This window comes from Excalfactoria chinensis, chromosome 16 (genome assembly GCF_039878825.1).
Source record: "Excalfactoria chinensis isolate bCotChi1 chromosome 16, bCotChi1.hap2, whole genome shotgun sequence".
Lineage (NCBI taxonomy): Eukaryota > Metazoa > Chordata > Aves > Galliformes > Phasianidae > Excalfactoria > Excalfactoria chinensis.
The window spans coordinates 7,032,387-7,054,877 of NC_092840.1; the positions used below are offsets into that span (position 1 = coordinate 7,032,387).

Genomic DNA, 22,491 nt, shown 5'->3' on the forward strand with positions numbered 1-22,491 from the left:
GCCCGGCCCTCACTGGTCGTTAAGGCGAGGTTCCTGTCACGACATTGCCGGGCAGCCCCACACACCCCCTGTGGCCGTTCATATGAGGTTCCTGTCACGACATTGCCGGGCAGCCCCACACACCCCCTGTGGCCGTTCATATGAGGTTCCTGTCACGACATTGCCGGGCAGCCCCACACGCCCGCTCCACACTCGCATTCCTGTCACCGAGCGCGCTCCCCTCATCCGAGCCAGCCCCGCTTCTCTCAACCACCCCGCGCGGGTTGAGGCCGGGACAGAGGGCGGCCACAGCGGTTCACACCGGGCCACGGGGGGCGGGAAAGCGGCCACCCCACCTGCAGGCCTCACCCACGGCGGAGCGGAAGCGCCCGACCCGCCACGCGAGGCCTGCATCACCGCCCGCCTCCTCCTCCTCCGCCCCTCAGCCGAGGGCGGGCGACGGCGCTGCGCAGGACCGCGCCTCGGCGCCGCGGGGCGTGGCCCCGCTTTGCCCCGCCCCCTCCTCTCGTCCGGCCAATCAGCGGCGTCCACATGCCGCGGCGGCGAGTGGGGCCCCCGGCGGCCCAGCTCCCGTAAGTTACATTAGAGCAGCCGCCGCCGGTGCGCGACCGGAGCGAGCGGGAGCGAGCGGCGGGGCTGGGCGCGGGGGGGGGCTTGGCTGCAGCCGTGACGAACGGTGCGGGTCGAGGGCGGGAGGGCCGGATCGCGAGCCTTCCCCGGCAGCGCCTTTTCCTTTTTGCTCTAGAGGCGAACGGGGCGAGGCGTGCCGTTATCACCCTCCGCGGGGCGACCCCTGAGGAAACAGCGGCCCCGGCTGCGCGCCTCTCCGCTCTCCTCAGCCGCCAGCCCGCGCTCGGGGGTGCGTGAGTTCCCCCTTCGGAGAGGCGGCCCGGCTTCCTCAGAGGGCGTGTGGGGTGGGAGGGGGGCGGGGGCTTTTTTTTTCTTCCCTCGGTTTTCCTTTTTTTCTTTTTTTTCTTTTTTTTTCCTATTTTTTTTTCCCCCCTCTTGAAGGAGTGAAGCGGGCTCTGTGCTTGGGGGGGGTCTATGGTGATAGCACGGTGGCGTTGGGGGACAGAGCGAGGGGCTGAGGAGGGGGCACTCCGCCGCTGAGGAGGAGGAGGAGGAAGAAGCAGCGAGGCTCCATTTGCCGCTCCCTGCCCCGACCATGGAGAACGCGCACACAAAGACTGTGGAGGAAGTTTTGGCGTATTTCGGGGTCAACGAAAGCACCGGGCTCAGCCTGGAGCAAGTGAAGAAGCTGAAGGAGAAATGGGGCTCCAACGGTAGGTGAGGCGGCCCCGCGCCGCGATGCCGCTCTCGGTTCTTTCCCCTCTTCCCCCCCCTCCTTCACGCCGTTCTCCTGCTCTCCCATCCTTCCCGGGGCCGCGCTGCGAGGCCTGACGTGTCTGTGCGAGCAGAGCCGGCATCTCTTGCAGGACCCGGAATCGGAGCGCGGCAGAGAAGATGGCTGACTGCAACTCCACCTCGTGGGTTTCTTTCAGAGCCCGGAGCGGGGCTGGCAGCTCCACCACCCCCCTCCGCGGGGAACCTGCCGTGCTCAGATGGAGCGCTCGCTGCTCTTTGCTCTTCTTTTCCCTGTCCTCCAATTTTCCCTGCTTTCCGATGCCCTTTTTTGGCCTTTTTTTTTTTTTTTTTAAACATTCTTTCAAGTCGTGGCACCAAATTACGCTGATGAGGTATTTCGGTTGGTTTTTTTTTTGTTCTCCTTTTCAAATCCTCGTTGCTCGGCCTCCTTTAGTCCCTTGTGAACCCTTACAGCGTTGTGTAAAAATGAAAAGCCGTGAGGTTACACTTCTTTTTGTTCAGCTCGAGCGTCCCTTCCACGCCAATAGTTATGGGGAAATAAAGGGCGTGCAGAAATAAGGAAACCCTCGAGTGGAGAAAAGAACTTGAAATATTTTGAACCAAGCTTCCTTTTCTTCTTTTAATTATTTTTGTGAGAGCTGGTGGGGAAAAAGAATCTTTGTCAGCGTTTGGAAAGCATTCTGAGCCTTTGACCCTTTGTATGCAGCAACAGCAGAAGTCACACAGCTGGCTGGAGTGATGACTTGGCTGAATCACAACCCTCAGCAGATCCCAGCTAACCTGTATGTGCCGTAAAGCACACGACTAGCAGGCCCATTCGGTGCACTGATGAACAGAGCCCCTTTAATAGCTATTTCAGTATGGCTTTCCAGCCCAGCCGAGTCTACAATGTGAAGCAGTATTTGGTGGATGTCTTAGAATGCTCTAATGATTTCTTCAATGATTTCTTTTTTTTCCTCACATGCTGCCTGGAAAAAATCCATGACTGACAGAGTTACCAGCTGAGGAAGGTAAGTATTACAATAAAATCTTATACAAACTCTTGTCAGTAATTCGTCTTCTCTTTTTACATACATGACTAAATGTCTTCTGTGCGTTTTGCAGGAAAAACCTTACTCGAGCTTGTGATTGAACAGTTTGAAGACTTACTAGTTAGAATTCTGTTGCTGGCAGCTTGCATATCTTTTGTAAGTATGAATAGCTCTTATTTCATTGATTTGTGTATCGCAGGCTCTGGAGCAACCTACGTTCAATATAGGAACTACATACACTGCTCTTCTCTTTCTTCCAAGAGGTAGAAGTATAAGATGCTATGTAAATTGTTCTGTCTTCAGTTAATTACCTTGTGGAGAGGCTTTTGTATGCTTGAAAACAGAGTTTCAGGAAATCTGTTACTATGAGTCAGAAGTACATAACTACACCAGACAGGTATTTTAAAGGCACTTCTCATTCAACCCAGCTTGCATGTTTGAAGTGGGATTTCCCAATGCTTTTGTTGGCTTTGAAAGCTAACCTTGAGTAAGCGTTTAACTGGTCACTCTTCTTGCCTTTGAGTTAATCGTTATCAAGCTCAATGTATAATCATTGGAAGACATTTTTGGATGCGGTGCAGACTGGAAATAGAATTACATGGCGAGTATTCCAGTTGCCTTCCCTTCCTGATAATAGCAAGGTGACAGTTGTTGCTTTTGACAGTGACAAGAATGATGACGGCTGTGATGGCACCATTGTTGACCAAATTTGGTAACTGACCTTTGGATGGTCATAAAATGGACCTCTTGCTTGGCGTACAGTTTTGAAAGAACAAGTAGAGTGTAACTGAGGTCTTTTTTATGAACACGTTCAGCTGGTCCTCTTATGCAATACATGGAGGGTGTGCGTTTGCTGAAAAACTGGAAAACTGAACCAGCTCTTTAAGTATAGGGGGAAGATGAAAGCTCCGTGTCTTCAAGAGCTGCACGGCAGAAGCACAAGTGTGCAGAACGTTAAATTGTTTAGAAGTAAAAGTTTATAGTAGACTTTGCCCTGCAGTTGTAATTAACTGCTTTATAAAAGAAAAAAAGCAGCAGCTCTCAGGGGTTGTGGAAATTGTGGTGACTCTTTAGCTAAGGGCAAAGTAATTACGATGGGCAGAGGAGAAACTGTTCTGTGGAGATGTGGGGGAAAGGTTGTCCCGGTGTGACTGCTGCTCCTTCACCAAGGCAGGTTTAGCTATCACCATGCAGACACCTCTTCCAAAGTGCTGTGGGTTTTGGTGTGTGTACACCGTTACCAGCTGAGCAATGCTTGGTGGTGTTGATTTTGACCATGGGGACTGATGTGCTTTACTCACTCTGTTTCCTGGGGAGGAAATCAAGCTGCCTATAGAAATGTGAATAAGCAGGTCATTTTAAAACTCTCCTTCCTCCTCTTTTCTTATTTTCTCCTCCTAGACAACTGAAAGGAGGATGAGACAAATGACAGCACAGAATACAGTTAACCTTTCATTCTATTGCGGATTACTTGTTTTTATTATAACCAAGTTAGAGATGAAATCACCAAACTTAAAAGATTTCATTGCTGATGTGAGTGCTGAGTGCATTGCTAGACTGCCAGGCACACACCGTAGACTTTTAATAACTGGGTTCAGTTTGATTTTTTTCATCATGCTTAGTTTGCTTAATGAAGGGGAGATTGTGCCCCAAAAGGACTGTGGAATAGATCTAGGTTGTCTGCTTCTGTGCAGCTGGGATGGTGTATGACCTTGGACTGCTGCTTTGCCTTTTCTGTGTCTCCCATTTAAGAGTTCTGGCTCTGCATTGTAACGCTATCTTAGAAATGGCAAGGATTTTCTTTTCAATGAGTTATAAAGGAAAAATCCTGATATATTTTGCCTTTGACACTTGTAAAGCGCTTCCCCTTTGTTTCTCTTTTTTCCTGTTGAGAAGGGGATCATCTGTTGTCATCTTTTCTTTTGACACTTCTTGGTGAAAGCATATTGGAGGCTTTTGTGGTAGCAGTAAGGAGCTGTTACTGTAAAATTGGATGTAATTAACATTGGGTAATTTGTGTTCCTGAAGATGTTGGAGTGGTGTGTAGCTGTGTTAGGCTTGTGGACAGAGAACTTCAAAATACTGCATTGAATACTGGAGCTGTATGTAAAGCTGGAACTGGAAATTATGCTAAGCCATTCTTATGATGGAACGCCTTAATGCTAAAAGTTAACTTCCATGTGTGCATTGTGTTGTCTTTTACAAGCCTTAAGAATTCAATTTTGCTGTTTGTTCTGTTGCAGAGCATGCAGAACTCCCTGTACCTTAGAGATCTTGAAGTGGATAATTAGTCTTAAAATGGAGTCAGCTAAACTTGGGTTGTTTTTGGATGTTGAGTAATACTACTGAGAGCTGCTCTTTATTTAATAAGTCAAGGCTGTGACTTCCTTGGGGGCAGTGTTGGACCCCTCAGAATCATATTCTGGAACCTGGTGAAGTGCTGATTCACACTTCGGTTCCATGACTGCTTTTTACTGCAAATTACTGTTTGTTAGATCTTAAACTATAGTATTTGATTAGAAAGTAGGACTTTGTGTATCGTGACAACTGAAATAAGTGTGAATAACGGCACCTATTTGAAATAACTTCCCGATGAAGACTTTTAGACCTGGTGTGTATCCAGAGGAGGATTTCGGTCAAGATGCTTAAATGAGTAGTTTTCTTTAAATGGCACAGAATAGGGAAAAATGACTTACCAAGTATTGGCTTAAGAGCAAATGACCCCCAAAGCTCTGAACTCTCGCTAAGTCTTTGAATTACTGGTGAGAGAGCAGAGTGTTAGAATCAGGAGGACCATATTTTTAAGCTTTCCTATGTGTGTCACCGAAAACTTGCTGTAATTTGAATTTGAACAGTTCTGCTTACTGAAGATGAAATGGGGAATGTACTTTGCTGTTCTAGTGGCATCACATTCGTAATGCATGCTTTCAAGAAGGCACAGGTGCTGCTAGGACAGTGTGAGGAGCAGCTCTTCACCAGCTGTACGCTGTCAATGTAAAGCTTTATGGTTCAGGTGTGAGAGATGGGACGTCAAGCTATGTCAGTTACTGTTTTGTGTTGTGGAGGGTTTTCTGGTGATTGTGACCTTAAAGCTTAATGTTACAATCGATGACACAGAAACAGCAGCTTTGAATGTCAGGATCATTCAGCTACGTTTTGGTGTAGACTTTGCCTATTGCATAGCACAGCGCTCTGTGCCTTTTGTGTCCTCTGCTCCCACAAGGCCTGTCAGGTATGTGTCAGTAAAAATAAATCAGGCTAACAGCTGAATCTGTGTCACCCTAGCTGATTGTAGGGGTCATATGCTGCCTGTTGCCTTGGCTGTAGATATTGTGTGCTGCATTCCAGGTTGGAGCTGCTGTTACGGATGTGCCAAGTTAGTAACTGCTTAAATTCTCACACTGTTATTTCTCCAATATTTTTACTGGCCTGAAGGTATGGCTTTTGAAGGGAAACAGTGTGATTTCTGATGCTGAGTAAATGGAGCTGAATGCAGACTTGGACACTGTTTCAATATTTTGTCAGACAGCAGAGAAACCTATGCAGAGCTCACCTGCAGAGCAGATCTCAGCAGTTCAGAGGCCTTTGTAGCCTGAATTGTAGGTACAAGTAAGAGGACGTTTAATTTTCTGTGAGTTCTGGCTTTTTTAGTCCTTCTATTTCAATAACATCCTCTGAAATCTGCTGTATTTACATTAAAATAAACAGCTTGCCTTGCTCCGTGAATGACTTACAAGTTGCTAAATGTTACTTCTGTATCTTAATTCAGAATGATGCTTTGAAGAGCAATGTGTGCTTAACTGTACAGTCCTACCTTTGCATCACATCTTTATTGAACTCTCTTCTACCAAATGAAGTATAGGCTAGAAACTCTACCAGAAACCTGTATTTAGGAGAAAGTTAAAACTTACAGCCTATAAATTGCAATGAGTACAGCCTCATCTGTATTGAAAGTTGAGCAAACTGCTGGTGGAGGCAGAAAGGTGTGCTGGTAAAACACGTCAGGCTTTGCCCTGGACTCACCCCAGAGTTAAAATCAGGAGCTGCATATGGCACAAGATAGCGTTGTACGTTCCATTGGTGTGCTTGTAGCTAAACTCTGATTACTCAGTAGGGCTCGATCCCAACTGGTGGGGTGACATAGAAATGGTGGTTCCATTTTAGTTAGTATAGATTGAACATGAGGCTCTGGGTATGTTTTCTTTCTTTGGTTTTGTTACACTGACCACAGGAATGTGTTTTCATTTAAGAAACACAGTAACATTTCTATCTGATGGATACTTAGGATCTGTTAACTCAGTACAATGCTTGATTAATATTTATGGTCAAGATTATGTATATATTCTCCCTGGGCAGTGAATAGAAAACTCTGTTAGTGAACTGGAGGAGTTCTCTTTGGTATTTCCTGGTGTTCAAGGTTCCTGAAAAGTATCTGGGGCAAGTATCAAGACTACTAAAATAATTTTCATCTGCTTAATTTTAGGCTAATTTGTATTGAAAAGAAAGAAATCATTAATGAAGGGCTTTCTGAGCAGCAGTACTCTGTCCAAATTGTACTGGATATTAATTCAAAGTGTCCTGGAGAAGAAAGTTCACTTAAAAGTTGAGTGTAGTTCTGCATGACCAGCTTTAATTAGTGTGAGGCTTTTTTTTCTGGTCAGGATGAGCTCTTATTCCCTCTGCTTTCTAAGTTCCCAAAAAAACCTTTTGGTTTTGATGGCAATGAACCTGTTCCCTTCTGTTGGTGGATACAGCCTGCTGGGCAACAGAAACTTCCATTCTTCTGATTCAGTTGTCTGCTTAGTGATAAATAGACACCTGGGGCAACTTGCCATTGTGACTTAATTTGTAGAAATGCCAGAGGCTGTAGTGATGTCTTTCCTAGCTGTGTTCATCAGCATCCTCCCTCATTGCTGGCTGACTGCTGCTCTGTACCTCTGATACCCCTCTTTCTTTCTCCCTGCACGCCATAACTTTAGCAGCCCAAAGTCAATGTGCTGAAGGCAAGTTGTCCTCTAAGTTGCCTGCATTGCCTGTTGGTACCGGGCTGTTAGATATTGCTATTAATTTCCCTTATGCTTTCAGACTCCCGTTTCTCTTGAGTACTTTTTGTTCTTTTCTTACTCTCCTAAACTTCTTAATTTGTAACTTTTGTTACTGACCCTACAGCTTGAACGACATGTGGGAGTGGTAATCTTTTCTATGTGTGAGTTTAAGTGGCTAAAATATGATGGAGGCCATTCTTAATAACAGCCAAGAACTTTCAGGGAAAGCCTCTTCAGGGTCTCAGTATGCTATTGGAAGGTTTGTAACATGAGCTCAATACCTTGGATGTGAGTTGTAGGCTTTAGCTTAAGATCTGCTGTTACTGAAATTGCCTCATTAAAAACCCTTTGCTCAACCTTTTGGACTTGTTGGTTTTTCTTGTTGACTTCAGGCTACTATCAAATAATAAATCTCATCTGTTACAGCAGTATGTGTTGCCTGTCACAAGTGTCCTAAGTGGAGTGTTAATGAAGCAGTAATTTGCAGTAGTAGAACCGAGAATTCACATTAATGTGTTCTGTTACGTATGTGGCTATATTTAGCTTCTAGAGCTAGAGCCCTTGTTAATAATTGCATGGAAACTTATGCAGGGAGATGGGTGTCTTGCTACCAGGATTAATGGGTTATTTTGTTTTAATCTAGTTATAAATTGATAATTTCACCCAACAAGTAACGGAAGATCTAAAACAGTTTAATAGATTTGTCCTATTAGGGTTTCTAATCTATCTACTCTTTTTGAAGTAATGATTTATTGAAGGAGTGAATTGCTTGAGTAGTGAATTCTGGTTCTCCTTGACATATTTGTATTACCTTCTCCTTGTAGCTGCTTTCCTTACTTCTTGAATTTGCAGGCTTTCTCAGTGTTGTTTTACAACCCACATGGTCTTCCACCTGCAACAGGTTCTGATTCAGTGCTATGCATTAACAAGGTAACTCAATATTGAGATTCCCAGTAAAGAAAGGGAGGAAAGAAATGCATGAAGCAGCTTTTTTCTAGTGGTAGTGTGAGTCTGAATGTGTTGGGAAAAGTGAGGTGTACTGCTAGCCCTTTGTGTGGTGCAGTGGTGGCAGAGTAAAAGCTGTCTATGGTTGGTGTAAGGGGTGATGTGATGATTGGAAACTGTCACGTTGTCTGTGTTGTCCAGCAGGTCAAGTGGTCGAAGCCATTTGGGGTTGATGATGAGTATGGAGAGCATAAGAGCTCTTAACTTGTTCTCTTCTCCAGATGGATTACTCAACATATTGCACTGCCAGTTGGGGTGTTTCATTCTTATTAATCATAACCTGGATCTTACAAGTTTATCCTTTTGTAATAAAATTGGTTGTTGCATTGGATTTACTTGACAGTCTGTTTTCTGCTTGAGGCTTTCATGCTGCTGTTCCTTCTTCCTTTTAACATCCTGGAGTGCTTCACAATTGAGCAATAGCTCTGAGCAGCATGTTAGTGGATATGTGGTGCTTGCTTTAGTAATGGTTTGCTCACTGCAGTCTTCTAGTGATTCAGAGCACTGTTGCCTGACTACCAGCCCTAATTATCTCAACACGTTGTTCCTATTTACTGTCACTTTCCAGGCTTCCTGTTGCTCAACACGCTGACGAAAAAGCTCTTCCTCTCTGGTCACGTTAGCTTGACTTCTCTTCAGTAGCTGCAGAGTTCTGTAGGGCCCTGATGCACACCCATTCTCCAGAAGTGAAGTGAATGGCAGAAGCCTAAAACTAGAGCATGAACAGAAAGCAAATGAACTAAAAATCTTGGAGCCTTTTATGCAAGTCATCCAGTTGATTTACTTAAAGGAAAAATGTGTTATAATTTATATTAGGTACTTGGCTTAGAATTCAAATTCAGATGGAATTGTACAGTTTACTTAAGTGCTTCAGTAAGACATTGCTTAGATTTTAATTTATAGATTTTTTTTTTCTATATCTCACTGAAAATTTATAAGGCTACTTTCATTTATTTGTCTAATTGGACAACAAATGGTTTAGTTAAAATGCAGATTCCAGCTATCTGTAAACCTTCATCACAGCTCTAGTGCTGTAACTTAGAAGTCAAGCTTATCAATCTACATTTTGTTTTAGGCAGTTGTGGGGAAGAAAAAATAAGCAACTTTTTACTGCTGTTGTCACAACAACTTCTGCTTTCGTTTTTGAAGTGAGAGTAGCAATATAGTTCCCAAACGGCTTTCTCCTTTGAAAGGAGAGCAGGATCGGGGATGAACTTTGTGCTGGTTGATTATAGATTGTTTCTCCTTTTCTGTTGGTTACTGCTGGCTTGTTCAGGAGCGTGGAAGATCTGAGGATGCTTCAAAACTGCTCAAGTCTGGGGGGTTGAACCTCAAGCTGTCTTGGTCTTAGGTTTGCAATGTGTTGGTGTAAATCACTGAACTTAAATTGGTGTTTCTCTCTCACAGGTGCTGGCCTGGTTTGAAGAAGGTGAAGAAACAATCACAGCGTTTGTAGAGCCTTTTGTAATCTTACTTATATTAGTAGCCAATGCAATTGTGGGAGTTTGGCAGGTATGCAGATGTTTTTGCAATACCAATCACAAGTGTCTTGGCTTTTTTTTTTGTTTAAGATGAAGAACTGCACATTGTACTGTCAGATGCTTCATATAACGCAAGCAATGTATGTTGCTAGCTTTGGATTTTTAAGAGTCAATGCACTGTATAAATTTAGGACAGACAGAGTTGGTTAAAGGTGTAGTGAAAGCTTTGCAAGTTTTGCCAAATAGACCAAGTGCCCATCAGTGTATATGGCCACATGCTGATGAACACAGGAATTAAACAGTCTAGCATGAAATCCTGAATTCAGGAAGTTAATCAAACATTGCAAAGCTAAGAAGCAATCAGTTGGGTTGGTTAACCAAAAAAATTCACAACTCTTGTCTTGTTTGTCTGTTTCCTGTTGAGAACAAATGCTGTGCTCTAGTGCATTTGCTGGAACAATTGACAAGGTATTAATTCAACCTGTTAAATTGCTGCAATTTTAGTTAAGCTTAGGAAGGCTGCATTTTCTTAAAGAGGTAGAAGTTATTTCTGAAAGATATATTCCCTGCTTTATCAGTTGTGAGATTAATTGGATTACTTTATTAATACAGTGTTGACAGTAATGTGTTCTGAAACTTAAGATGTCAGAACTGTGTGAACAACTTTCTTGTGCCAAATTGATCACTTCAAACAAAGCACATTTTCCTAGGATTGCTTCTCTGCAGGTAAAAAGCATCCCAGGGTCTTAGAGTAATCCATGTAAATTGTTTAAAGAGCTGGCCTGAGTATGACATAATTACTTGCTGTCTTAGTTAGGCTTCAGGCTTTTTTGTTTTGTACTAACACAAGCTGGCTGAAGACGCTCAGAAGACTCACTTTTTAGCAACACCCAACTTGCTGCACAACAACTAGAGCTGGTATGGTGGGAAGAGGTAATGTAGAATGAGGAGTAACCGCAGTGCACCTTTAAAATGTCCCTTTGTATTCAAATCTTCATGAAGCCGTTGCACAAGAATTTGTCATAGTTAGAATTCTGCACTTAGTGATTTGAAGCGTGAGATGTAAGGTAAAGCTGTCCATATAGTTTGTGAATGTTCCTGCATAATGTCGAAACTCTTGCAGGAAATGATCAGGTTTTCAGCTGTGGTAGAAGTGTGCAGAGAATCTTTATGTACCTCCATGTAGTGAATTTAATTGTGAAACAGCTGCAGCATGGATTAAATGACTCATTCCCCTTTTTTAAATGGGAATGGAAAAAGTCACAGTACACAGTCTCCACCCATGCGTGTATCTGTTTCTGCAGGTACTAGATGTGAGCAACTGAGTCATTGCCTTAGCTCTGCCCTTCTCAACCTTGTTCTTCACATGCACTTTTCCAAGTGCCATTTATTTATACTTCAAGGATTGAGAGGACAGGGTGGCTACTTTAAAAATCAAACAAACTGGCAGGGAGGAAAAATTGTTTCAGACACTGAGCTGTATGTTGTAGGTGGACTGTATCAATGCTACAGTTCTAAAGAGCAGAGTTTATTTACCTGCTTAAATATGAGGCTAGGAGTAGTCCCAGCTTTTGGAACCCATGCTGGTACCTTTGTGCTGCCTGGCACAGTGCTGTATATCATGTAAACAGAAGTCCTTCAGGGGAGCTTTGGTAGTGCTGTGTGAGCTGCTTTATTGTATGGAAGTACCTCAGCCTTTGACTTCATGGAGATTGTGTGCTGGCTGAAGGTTGTATTTGAAAAGGCTGATATATATTTGAAGTGCAGACATTCTAATAACTGTACTTAGCCATGTCTTTATCTGTTATCATCAGGACTGTATGACGTCTGTACTTGTCAAAAGGCTGGAAAATGAGAAATAAGTCACTCTTAGATCTAGTGTAGCAGTAATAAGATATTAATTTCTTACATTGTCCTCTATCTGGGCAGAATCACAACGTTGATAACAATTTGTAGCAGTGGTTAGCTGAGAGAGCTGCACTTGAGATAGGAAATTAGGTGAGGATTCATCCAAGTTTGTTAGCTTAGAGGTAATGTGATGTTTCTAGTCACTGTGGTTAGATTTCACTCTGATGTGATTTGATTTGCTGAATTGAGGCTGGTAAAAATGTTGTTGGGGTAGCTGAGTTCTAGCTCTGCAGCTAACCCACAGTAAGGTATAACTAAGTAGTTGGATTCTAGTCTTATTTCTGTTAGTAAGTTGAATTCAGTATTGCTAGCCTGCTCCAGTCTGACTGTAAGCTGCTCCAAGTGGTAAGGTACAAGTGAAAACTAGAGTACATCTCTGAGTTGTAATTCTACTTAGTTGTTTGATTTTTTGTGCCAGGATGCACCCTTATGTTACGTAGTACTGTTTGTGGCCTCCCTGTGACAAGACACAATGGATATTTCTTATGGGAAATGCTGTTGGATTAAATAAACATCAAGTGGCTTCTAAATACCCACTGATACTTGAATTGCATTGTAATGATTTCCAGTCAGCAATGTAGTAAGGGGATGTGTCGCATCATTTTCTGTATGAATAAATGTAGCTGAGCTAAGTAGTATTCATATAGTACTGCATTTGGAAGATCAGGTCAGACGTGCTTATCTTTCCATACCTTGGAGGCTTCTTAAATTACATGTTTTTGCTGTCTTTTAGGAAAGAAATGCTGAAAATGCTATTGAAGCTCTTAAAGAATATGAACCCGAAATGGGTAAAGTGTATCGACAAGATCGGAAGAGCGTTCAGAGAATCAAAGCAAGAGACATTGTCCCAGGTGATATCGTGGAAGTGGCAGGTAAGGCTCATAGATGTGGTACATATTGTGCATGTTGTAAAACTGTTATGAGGGCCTTGTCTTAATGATTTGAGGCCCTGGGGGAGCTTTGCAGAGAGGCCTAAGTATATGCTTCACTTAAGAACAATCTTGCTTCTGTTCATCTGTAATTACCTGAAATGTGCATTTGCACTGAGGGGATTGTTTTTCAAATTGCTGCTTAGTTTAATTAGTAGGTCTAAGAGCAAAGCATCTTAATTGGAGAACAAGTTTTAACACTTGTCACTAGTCTAAAACTATTTTCTGCAGTCTGGATTCAGACTATCTTGTCTGAAGATGTTTTTTCCTTCCAGTTGTGTTAAGTTCTGAAAGCAGAGATTTTTTTTGATTGCAACTGTTGCACTGCATACTTTAGGTGAAGAGCTGCTTCTTGTAATGTTTTTTTCCAGCTCTCACACTTGCAGCAGCAATGCCGTTCAGCTTACTAGAAATGTCTTCCTTTGTCCTCTCAGCTAACACGTGCCTTGTTTGGGACCTGGTTGTTTTGTTATCTTTCATAATGCCTTGGTGCTGCTTTCTTTTGCCTATTGCTGTACAGGAGACCACAAACAGAAATGATTTATGAAGGTATAGCATTTGAAGCACTGTGCTTTTCCTTTTAAAAAGAAAGATAAAACCTTACATTGAAAGACTGTGCTCTTACATCAAGCTTGTTAATAATTTAGGCATGTCCTAAAAGGTAAATTTTTGAAGAAATGTGAATACATAAACAGGAAGTAGAATGTGAGCAGTCCCTTCCTTTAAACTGGACTGGTCAGTGACTTCAATGGTTCAGATTTCTCCCCATACAAAAATAGGTGGTTCTTGTTAAATGTTGGGGTAGTTGCATACTTGCATCTTGTAGGTCATTATCAGCTATTAACTTCATGGTTGTTCCTTTGGGAGCAGTGCAGTGTGTACATCAAACTTTTTCTGCTAGCACCCCTCTGCTTTTAGAGGTGGTGGACCTCTAAAGGGGAAGTAGATACATACCCTTGGCTGTCCTGCTGTTTTAATTAGTAGGCAGAGAGAGTATGCACTCCAAATGAAGTTGGTATTGGCTCTCTGTTCAGCTTTTGTTCCTTGAGAAACTTTACCAATTTTCTGAACCCTGTCCTTAGGTTCAGTTTTGAGCAGTGGATAATACACCTACAGTAGCCCTGACTAGGGTTACTGAGTGAGTGTGAATCTGATGAAGGCTGAAGCCGGCTTTCTCTTGGTGACGAGCAAGTGCAACTACAAAGTGCTGATAACTGAAATAAAGAGTGAATTGTGATACCTTGTCACTTAGTGTGGAGTTTCATCTCAATTGCTGACAGTACAGTAATGCTAAACATTATCAAGATGCTTGTAAAGCAGTGTTTGGTAGTGTGATGCACGTGGAACTGATTTCAAAACAAACAAAAATAAATAGCAGACAAACTGGTATGCTCATTAGAAAAGCACAAATTACCAGCTTGTATGGTTGTCCTTTAATGTAAGTGGTCTAGCCTTTTGACTGCTTGTAGAAGCTCATGCTAGTTAAAATATTTGCTTATATTGGTGGGTCAGGTAGTTCCTGGATGCTTCTACTCAGTACTCAGTATAGTGCTCAGAATAATTTGCTTGCATTGGCAAATATAATCAGTTGCATCTTGGAGGGAAGGTGACTACACATGTAATATGATGTGTGCCACATAGGTATTTGAGACAGAAAATAAATGCCTTGGTATAATATGGATGCAGACATTGAAACAAATTCTAACTTGTAGAGAATGATGAAATTGTAACTGTATCAAACTCAACGAAGCTTCTAGGCAAGTAGAGAAGAGGAATAGACTGTGTAGCAGTGTTGGTGTCAAGACCTGGAGGTGAGAGAGAGTGTGTGCATGCCTGTGTCTCAAGCACAGGACTGTTGTGATGGCCTTTGACATGGTGTTTGCAAAAAGATGACCATGTAGGGAAGTGACAGAGCACTTCATATGAGGATACATATCTGGGTATGGAATTCTAGGCAATGTGCCAGTGACATTTGTGTGTCCAGGCAAATCTCTCTCAACCGAGTGGCGTAAATAACCAGGTGATAGGTTTCTCTCCTGTGCTGATATCTAATTTTGAAAGACCTTTCTACAGGTCTTCCATTAGAGAATAGCTGTTAGTTAATGCTATAACATCTGTGATAATTGAAAGCTGTTACGTTGGGTTCTGGCGGTGAGATGACTTTCATGTAGGAATGAGTAAATTGGTATTGTAATTGATGCAAAAAATACACATTTTTGCCTCTTCACAAAAGTTCTCTGAGAGTGAATAGCATTGAACTGTTTAAAGAATCGTTTGATCTTTCTGGTAGTTTTGAAACCTTTAAAGATGATGTGTGCAGCTTAACATAACAAAAAGACAACACGGTAATGGTTTGTATCATTACTTTTCATTTGGGCTCCTTAGGCTATTTGTGGAGCTAGACTGCGTTCATTACCTAGACTGCACAGTCTGCCTTGTGGCCTTCAGAAATAAAGCAATAAGAAGATGCTTTAATTGCTCTGCCAGCTGAGGAAACGCTGGCTTAACTGCAGATCTGCACCGTCACCTTGCAGTGAACGTGGAGTCCCTTGAAATGGCTGAGGCCATCTATCACTTGAGTGATGCTGTATTATACTTCTCTTGGGAATCGGTGTGCACACAGATACCGTGGAGCACTTGATGAGCAATTACTGGTTATTATGCTTAGTGGCCAACGTTCGGTGTAAATAGCACACTAAAATTTTGTGGGTGTACCAACAGACAGTTGTCTGTGCTTGAGTGCTTGCAGACTGCAGACATGAATATCTTAGCCATGTATGTTAGGAGAACTTCCTTCCATGTCCCCCTAAGCAGGGTTAGTGAGAAGATGCTGTACAAACAGCAGGAAGTCTTTGGGATGGATTTGGAGCTCAGGGGCTTGCCTTAAATTGGCTTGTAGTGCTCTGGGGGGGGGGGCATAGTTTGAGAGCTGTAGTGTGTAAGGGTTACTAAGCTACACTGTTTGTTTCTTAGAATTGATGAACTGAAAAAAATCCAGATGCTGTCCTCAAATGGCTTTTCAGTTTGCCAGTCTTAAATGGATTAACCACCCTGCTCTGAGGCCTTAAGTTTATTGAAGGATGCACTCTAAATTGGTGACTGGTGACTGTCTTAATAGATTAAAGAGGTCCTTTGATGTTCTAATTGAATTTGTTTGCCATGGTTAAAGTAATATTTTAAAGAGAAACAAAACAGCATGGCTTTAGTTCTTAGAACTTCTATCTGAAGCCCAGTCTGACAGGTTGAGATAAACAGTTTGCAAGCTCCTTAATTTTAGAAGGAGTACTTTTGGGAATGGAAATGAACTTTGTAAGCTTCTGTTACGTTCCCTTGTCTAAAATGTTCTGGTTTAGATAGTGGATCTAAATTTCTGTATTTTAATACAGAAACATTTACTAGTTGTAATCTGTAAGGGGCCAGGCTGGGGTCAAGGCAGTCTCTTTCCCTGAGATTCCTGTGATCTCCTGTTCAGTCTGTAAGTACTCAACGGCTTAAGAACTGGCCCAGAGTTCCCAGAATTTCATGCTTATTTAATTGATGGATGTGCTTAAATACTGAGTTTTAAGTTTATGCCTGGCGCAGTGTGTGCAAGTATACTTTGCAAAGCTTTTAATTGTAGCTGTAGAACACTTCAAGGCTCTTTCTAAAGCATGGATACCTTGTAATTAAGGGAGGGGAAATTTGAGAAAGTTGGGAGGGAACCTCCTTGTGCCAAGTTATGTCAAAGTCCAAAGTGATTATGAAGGACCTGCAGGTCTCATTATCGACAGCAAACAATGGTGTTGCAGATTTTTCTTCTTACGTCTTTCTTTGTGATGCTTTTTCTCATATATAAAAGTGTTTAGCATAGGGAGTAAAAAACACAATGATAGTTCAGTCTAAAATTTTGGCCTGTCCTAAAAGCTCACTGCTTAAAGCAGCTGCGTGTTTTCTTTCTTAGAGTGAGTTGTCAGGTCTGCTTGTAAAAATGAAGCATGTGTTCTGCTTCTTCCATAGAGTCCTGCTTTTGAACCGGGGAAAAGGGGAGTGATATCAGTGGTTAGTAAATATATATACTAGTATAGATCTGCGGGCTTCAGTGGATGCTTTGGCTGCCAGCCTCTCCTAGCACATGGGAGGCAGGTTTGAGATAACAGAATGCAGTCTGGGCTCCATTCCGTTCTTTGCTGACATCATACCCACATTGGTGGCTGTGCACGAGGTTCAAGTCAGGACACAGCCTAAACCCAGGTCACCTGCAGCACACGTTTGAGAACTTGAACTCATCTCCATTTGTTTTTTGCTGATTCTCACAGCTTCTTCCACTGGAATTAGTGAACTGTTACATAAAAATGGTGAATTGAATTCTGTTTTAATTGTTGAGATTCAGTAGTGCATCTGGTGTTCTATACTCTGAATAGAACTGATACTGCACGGAGGTTTATTATAAGCATAAGTAGTGAAAAATGCTTGAACATCAAGATAATGTTCTGCTAATACTGTAATCACTTTGGCAAAGAAAGTGTTTTAAGGCAAAAGGAAACTTGTGCTTTGGTGCTGTGCTGTGTTTGCAGAACACTGATTCATGTATTACCCAAATGGGGTCTGATTAGGAAATAGGACTTCTTCAATGGCTGGATGTCATCTTCTCCTTTATGTGATCTAGCAAAAGTTAAAGCTTAGTTTCTTCTTTTTCCTACTAGATACTTTTATAGGCTGATGACAAGAGTTTCAAATCCAGAAGGTGATATTGGTGTTATAAATAAACACGCTGATTAAAAGCTGAAGCGAGGCAAAGTCAGATTAGAAATGAGCGCAGCCTTAGAGGTGAGGTATCTGGCCACTGGCACCACTTCTTAACGTTCTGGTGCCCTCTTCAGAGAGAATGGCATGCAGAAGTACGTTATTCCAGACCAGTGAGAACTCTGATAGGAATAATTTATCTTACATAGTGCTTTAATGCAGTATACTTGGACCTCGATACATCGATCCACTGTATCCAGATATCCAGACCTCGATACATTGTATCCAGAAAGCCGATTCTGTTTGTTTGGTTTTTTTCCCCTCTAGTCTTTTTGGTTATCATTGCCAATGATGCAATATGGATAACATTTCAATGCATTAATTACTATTGTTTAAGTTTCTTCCTTTGCCAGTTCTTAGACTTGGATAATTACACTTTTGTGTGCACTGTGTAGTAATCTCTGAGGACTAGTTTGGCTGTCCAGGGCACAGAATGATACGTGGGAGAGAAGACTACGTAGTGAGCCTGAGCTAACCTGTAGCTTGCATCATCAATGCCAAGAACTGATAGGTGGATGGTTGGACTGGATGATCTTGTTGGAGTTTGCCAACCTTGGTGATTCTATGAATGAATATATTCAGAAAATATACTAGCAATTAAAGCAAACTCCATTTTGCTCATATGGTTAAGAGTGAAGAGACCACTGCAGTTTTAGTCTTCATCTTAATGTGAAGCAATCCATTCTATGTTCTTGAGCAAATAGCACTTAGTGGGTTTCATAGGCATTCCTCATTTTGGTAACTTAACATTTGACCTTGTATAAAAGGCTGGATGGACTTAATCTTCCTGTTCTGAAGAGCTTTTGAATTTTCATGGTGTTTTTATTATGCCCTGCATAGGGATTGTTAAGTACTTTGTACTTTCATAAGGCTGGGACAGGAAAGCGATCAAAGTAAGAGAAAAATGGATGTAGAATGGACATACCAAAGAACACATTTTAGAAGTAAAGGGGAGGGTGACAGTTCTGCTCTTCTTTGTTCTCTGCACCTGGTGTGCTGTGGAAGTTGATCAGGATGTTTTAACTTTCAAGGAAGTATTGTAGAATTTGCATTAACTTAGAGGTAGCATGACGATATATAAATGTATGTATAAATCAGTAAACCTCTTCCTGGCAAGTGTTCAGAGTGATCAGAGGCAGTTAGCAGAGCAGATAGTAGCGTTCAAAGTACGCATTTCAAGTGGCAGTTCTGTTTTGAAGACTTCAGGATCTGCCTTTGGGGTTATGTATTTATTCTGGAATACAGCTGATGCTGCTTTCAGAGCCTACAGTAGCCCACAACTCAACATGTAGCACAGCCTTTGAGGCCTGGGAGATGAATGATCTTCTGGCTGGACTTCTGATAATAGGGTCTGAAATACAAATAGCTTCAGTTCTTTCCCTCCAGCTTCACACGTTGGGCAGCCTGGGTGCTGAAACATCTTTTTGAGGCCTTTGTTCACAAGGAAGCCATTTTTAGAGAGCTGCAGTCATTCCTGCAATTGGGCATCTGCTTTACTTGAAGCATGCCCAACTGCCAGGTAAAGTTACAAAGGGCTTGACATTGGAGTGTCTGTGTAAATGATTGCACGTGTGGAGTGGAAATTGACCCGTAATGCTGCCCGGACACTGGGAGGAGTGAGATAAGAGGTGGGGAGCTTTGAACTCCGGAGGAAAGGCTGAAGCATTAGGTGTAGTCAGTTGGGATCGTGGTGAGATAATGTTTCATCTCCTTGTAAGCAGCTGGCAGAACTCAGTGTTTTCAGGTGTTACATTGTCCACGCTTCGAGTGAAGTTATGTCAGTTGTTTCAAAGAATTGATATAACTTTGTTTATAGCATAAACTAAACATGACTCCAGTTTCTACCAGGGGGTAGAAACTGTAAATTGTATGCTTCAACATAGATTTGCACACAGTTAAGTAAAATGGTTTCTTTTTTAACAGGCTTTTCCTCTTACATTTCTTTGTGTGCGGAAGCTCAATCCTAATGCTGAAGCAGTATTATTCTGTGCAGGAACACAAAGGATGCTGTGAATAAAACCAGTGATTTGAAACAAACCCTGCTCCGACTCTTCCAAGCAGCAGTCCTTTTTATAGCTGTAGGGGCTGTGCTCTCAGTTGCTAAGTATTTGGCTTAACCACGCTTCAACAATACGCATCCGGATGATTTTGGAAGCAGCTTGCTTGATTCTCTGGAGCTGCTGTTAGAAGTCAAGGGACTGTTTTGGATTCATTTTTTAAACAGTTGATGAAAATCCTTCTGTGAATGGCTGGAGCTTTTAGACTCAATGCTGCGAGATGGTAGTTATGTTATATTCAGGCTGTGGTAGCTCTTCATTAAACAACGCAAGTAGATTTTTTCCAATTTCTCTTTGTCTTTTCAAGTCACAGCCTTGGGTTATACTTGTACTGATTCTGTGCTTTAAAATAAAGCTGAGCAACAAAATAAACAGCGTGAAAACATCAGGAGATGGATTTCTGTGTTAAAGCATGTGGAAAGCAGCCACCACCTTGTAGATGCAACCTGCAACAGACTGCTCACAAAAAATTTCACGTGGGTTCCTACCTACTGCAGGATGATTTCCTATCTGTAGCTTCTTTTATGCTCATAAAAGAATGTCCAGGATGACACATGGCTTAGTGTGGTAGCTAGTATTTTGCAGAGAGCTTCTCAAAGTAGTTCCATCATTGATCCTGATGTGAAGCTTTCCTACCTATTGGAAATACCTCAGATGTTTTACTACCACCTTCTAAGTAGCGATGGTGGGGTGAATATAATGTGTTCTCTGAAACTGCTGAGGTAAACAGTGCTGATGATCGAGGCAGCTGATGATGCTTGAGAGTAGCCTTCACTGAAATTACAATGCTTCAATATTGGTAGAAGTGCAAAGATGTAGACCCGGGCTGATGGGCATTGCATCCCATTGCACTGAGGTCTTAGCCTGTTGTTCAGTGATAGCTGAAAGGCAGCTGCCATTACATGTCTGCATATAAACCTCCTCATGACATCAGGAGAGTCTATTGAATGCTTTGGCCATTTTTGGCCGAGGTCACTGTTTGTCTAATGCTATTTTCTCTTGCTGCTCAAGGGCATGGTGGCTTAAATTAGTTTTCACATGCTATAATGATACAAAAAGGCAATTTGTGTCTATTTATGGGATCCCTTCATACACACATGCTTACACAAGGACACATCTCGTTCCTCAAGCAAAGCTATTCCATCTTTGCTGCTTTTACTGATTTGGGGTTTTTTTTTGACCATAGGAAAAGTCACGTGGTGCGAGTTTATTTAATGTTCAAAGCTGTGCTTAATCCTCTTCAGCGTTTTGCTCCTTAGCTTTCCTATCTGTGTGTATGCTGTAAGGCTGTAACACTGCTGCTGCCTTCTCAGGGCGCTATTTGTTAATGTGCATTATTGCTGTCAGTTGCATAAGCAGTTCCTGCAGGAATTGCAGCTTGGTTTAATTTCACTGCAGGGACACAGAGTCTATTTACTGAGAAAATGGTCTCTTATTAGCTAGTTATTGAAGTGTTCTCCCCTGTCATTGTGCATTGTTTTTTAATAAAAAAAAAGAATTTAACACCTGAATAATTGCACTGGTAAATTGTGTTGGGGTAAGTTTCACCATGTGTGTCCATTAGAAGAAAATAGTGCAGCTTTAGTTCTTTGGCTTCTCTTAAAAACCAGGGAGAACAAGGTGAGAGAAGGTGGAAAAAGGATTAGTTCTGGGATGCTGAAGATGTGGGAGCAAACTCTGCCTCTACAGGAGTGTGCTGTTACCTCCTGCACCGCGTGCTGCCTTGGTATCTCCAACACGTGCTGCAGGAGGTGGCTTTTTGTGCCCTTTTGTTAATTGCAGGCTGTTGTGTGCTACAAAATAGAAATGTATACTGAGATAAACGCAGCATATTCTACCAAATTTTGCAGGGGTTTGAGCTGGGGTGTGTTTAATGCAGTTGTACTACTTAGAGTTGGTGTGTGATCTGAATTTAGCTTCTAACTCAAACGTCTCTGGCATTGTTAGAAGTATAACACAGAAAAAGCAGATCTGATCTGCAGAAGCAATTTCCAAATGAACGAACGTGGGTTATGTTCTGATCTGTGGGGAACAGAAAACTGATTTAGTGTAAAGAAAACAGCTTGCTTGGACAGCCTTTCTGAAGAGGGGACTTGATTCTTACCTGAGCTATTAATTCTGGTTACTAAAATGTATTCTGAAATTGATATCTTCCAAGAATGTTCTCCCTTTGCTGTCATGTTATGGTCACGTGGTGAGAGGAACCAGTGGTGATTTATGGAATGTTTTGTTGAGATTAAGTAGAGGTAGAGATCTTGAAGCCAAATTTAATTTGCCAAAGCGTATTGGAAGCTCATAAAAGTATAGTATTGCAAACCACAGAAGCAATAAGCAGCTGGTAGCAATCGTAATCATTGGAGTAGTTACTGCAAAATCACTTTTGTGGCTGATGGAGCTAATATACATTGGGTTAGAAATCTCTCAAATAGACAAAACTCCAATTTGGTTTATTCATTTCTTTGCAGTTGGAGACAAGGTTCCTGCTGATATAAGAATCACTTCTATCAAGTCTACAACTCTAAGGGTAGACCAGTCCATTCTCACAGGTATGAATCATGACTTTGGGATTATTATGCACACATTGGAAGTGCCTTTTACGTGTTTTAGAATATGTTACAGACAAGTCTCTAGCTATACCTGCACTGTGCAGCAAATTTCCTATGTAGTTAGTTAAATCTTACTGATTGAATATTGTTGACTTTGTCATTTGTGTTCACCTTACTGAGATGAATATTCTTCCTGAGACTTGTAGTACCTTCTTTAGTCATTGCTTTAAGAGACAATAGAAACTTGGGGGGAGAGGTGGGGAATAATTTCTATTCTGGTTTGTGCTCTACATTGAATGCCTTGTCAGTCTTACTAAATGGCTTCTGTAACACCTATTTTCTTGCACAAGAGAGTGTAACGTTTAAAGTACAGACAGTTTT

General features: G+C 42.1%; 1 protein-coding gene across 2 annotated transcripts in view; it reads left to right on the top strand.

The window, feature by feature from the left end:
- Positions 1-501: 501 nt before the first annotated feature.
- ATP2A2 (ATPase sarcoplasmic/endoplasmic reticulum Ca2+ transporting 2) overlaps positions 502-22,491 on the top strand; it is a 41,455-nt gene continuing 19,465 nt past the window's right edge. For both annotated transcript variants that reach the window (XR_011905420.1, XM_072351078.1), the window contains exons 1-7: positions 502-572; positions 1,012-1,283; positions 2,319-2,336; positions 2,431-2,513; positions 9,815-9,919; positions 12,530-12,668; positions 22,030-22,110. Coding sequence is in view for 1 of the 2 variants with exons in the window: in XM_072351078.1 (XP_072207179.1) it covers positions 1,166-1,283; positions 2,319-2,336; positions 2,431-2,513; positions 9,815-9,919; positions 12,530-12,668; positions 22,030-22,110 (544 nt within the window). In the remaining variant the exon portion in view is untranslated. The remainder of the gene's footprint in view (positions 573-1,011; positions 1,284-2,318; positions 2,337-2,430; positions 2,514-9,814; positions 9,920-12,529; positions 12,669-22,029; positions 22,111-22,491) is intronic.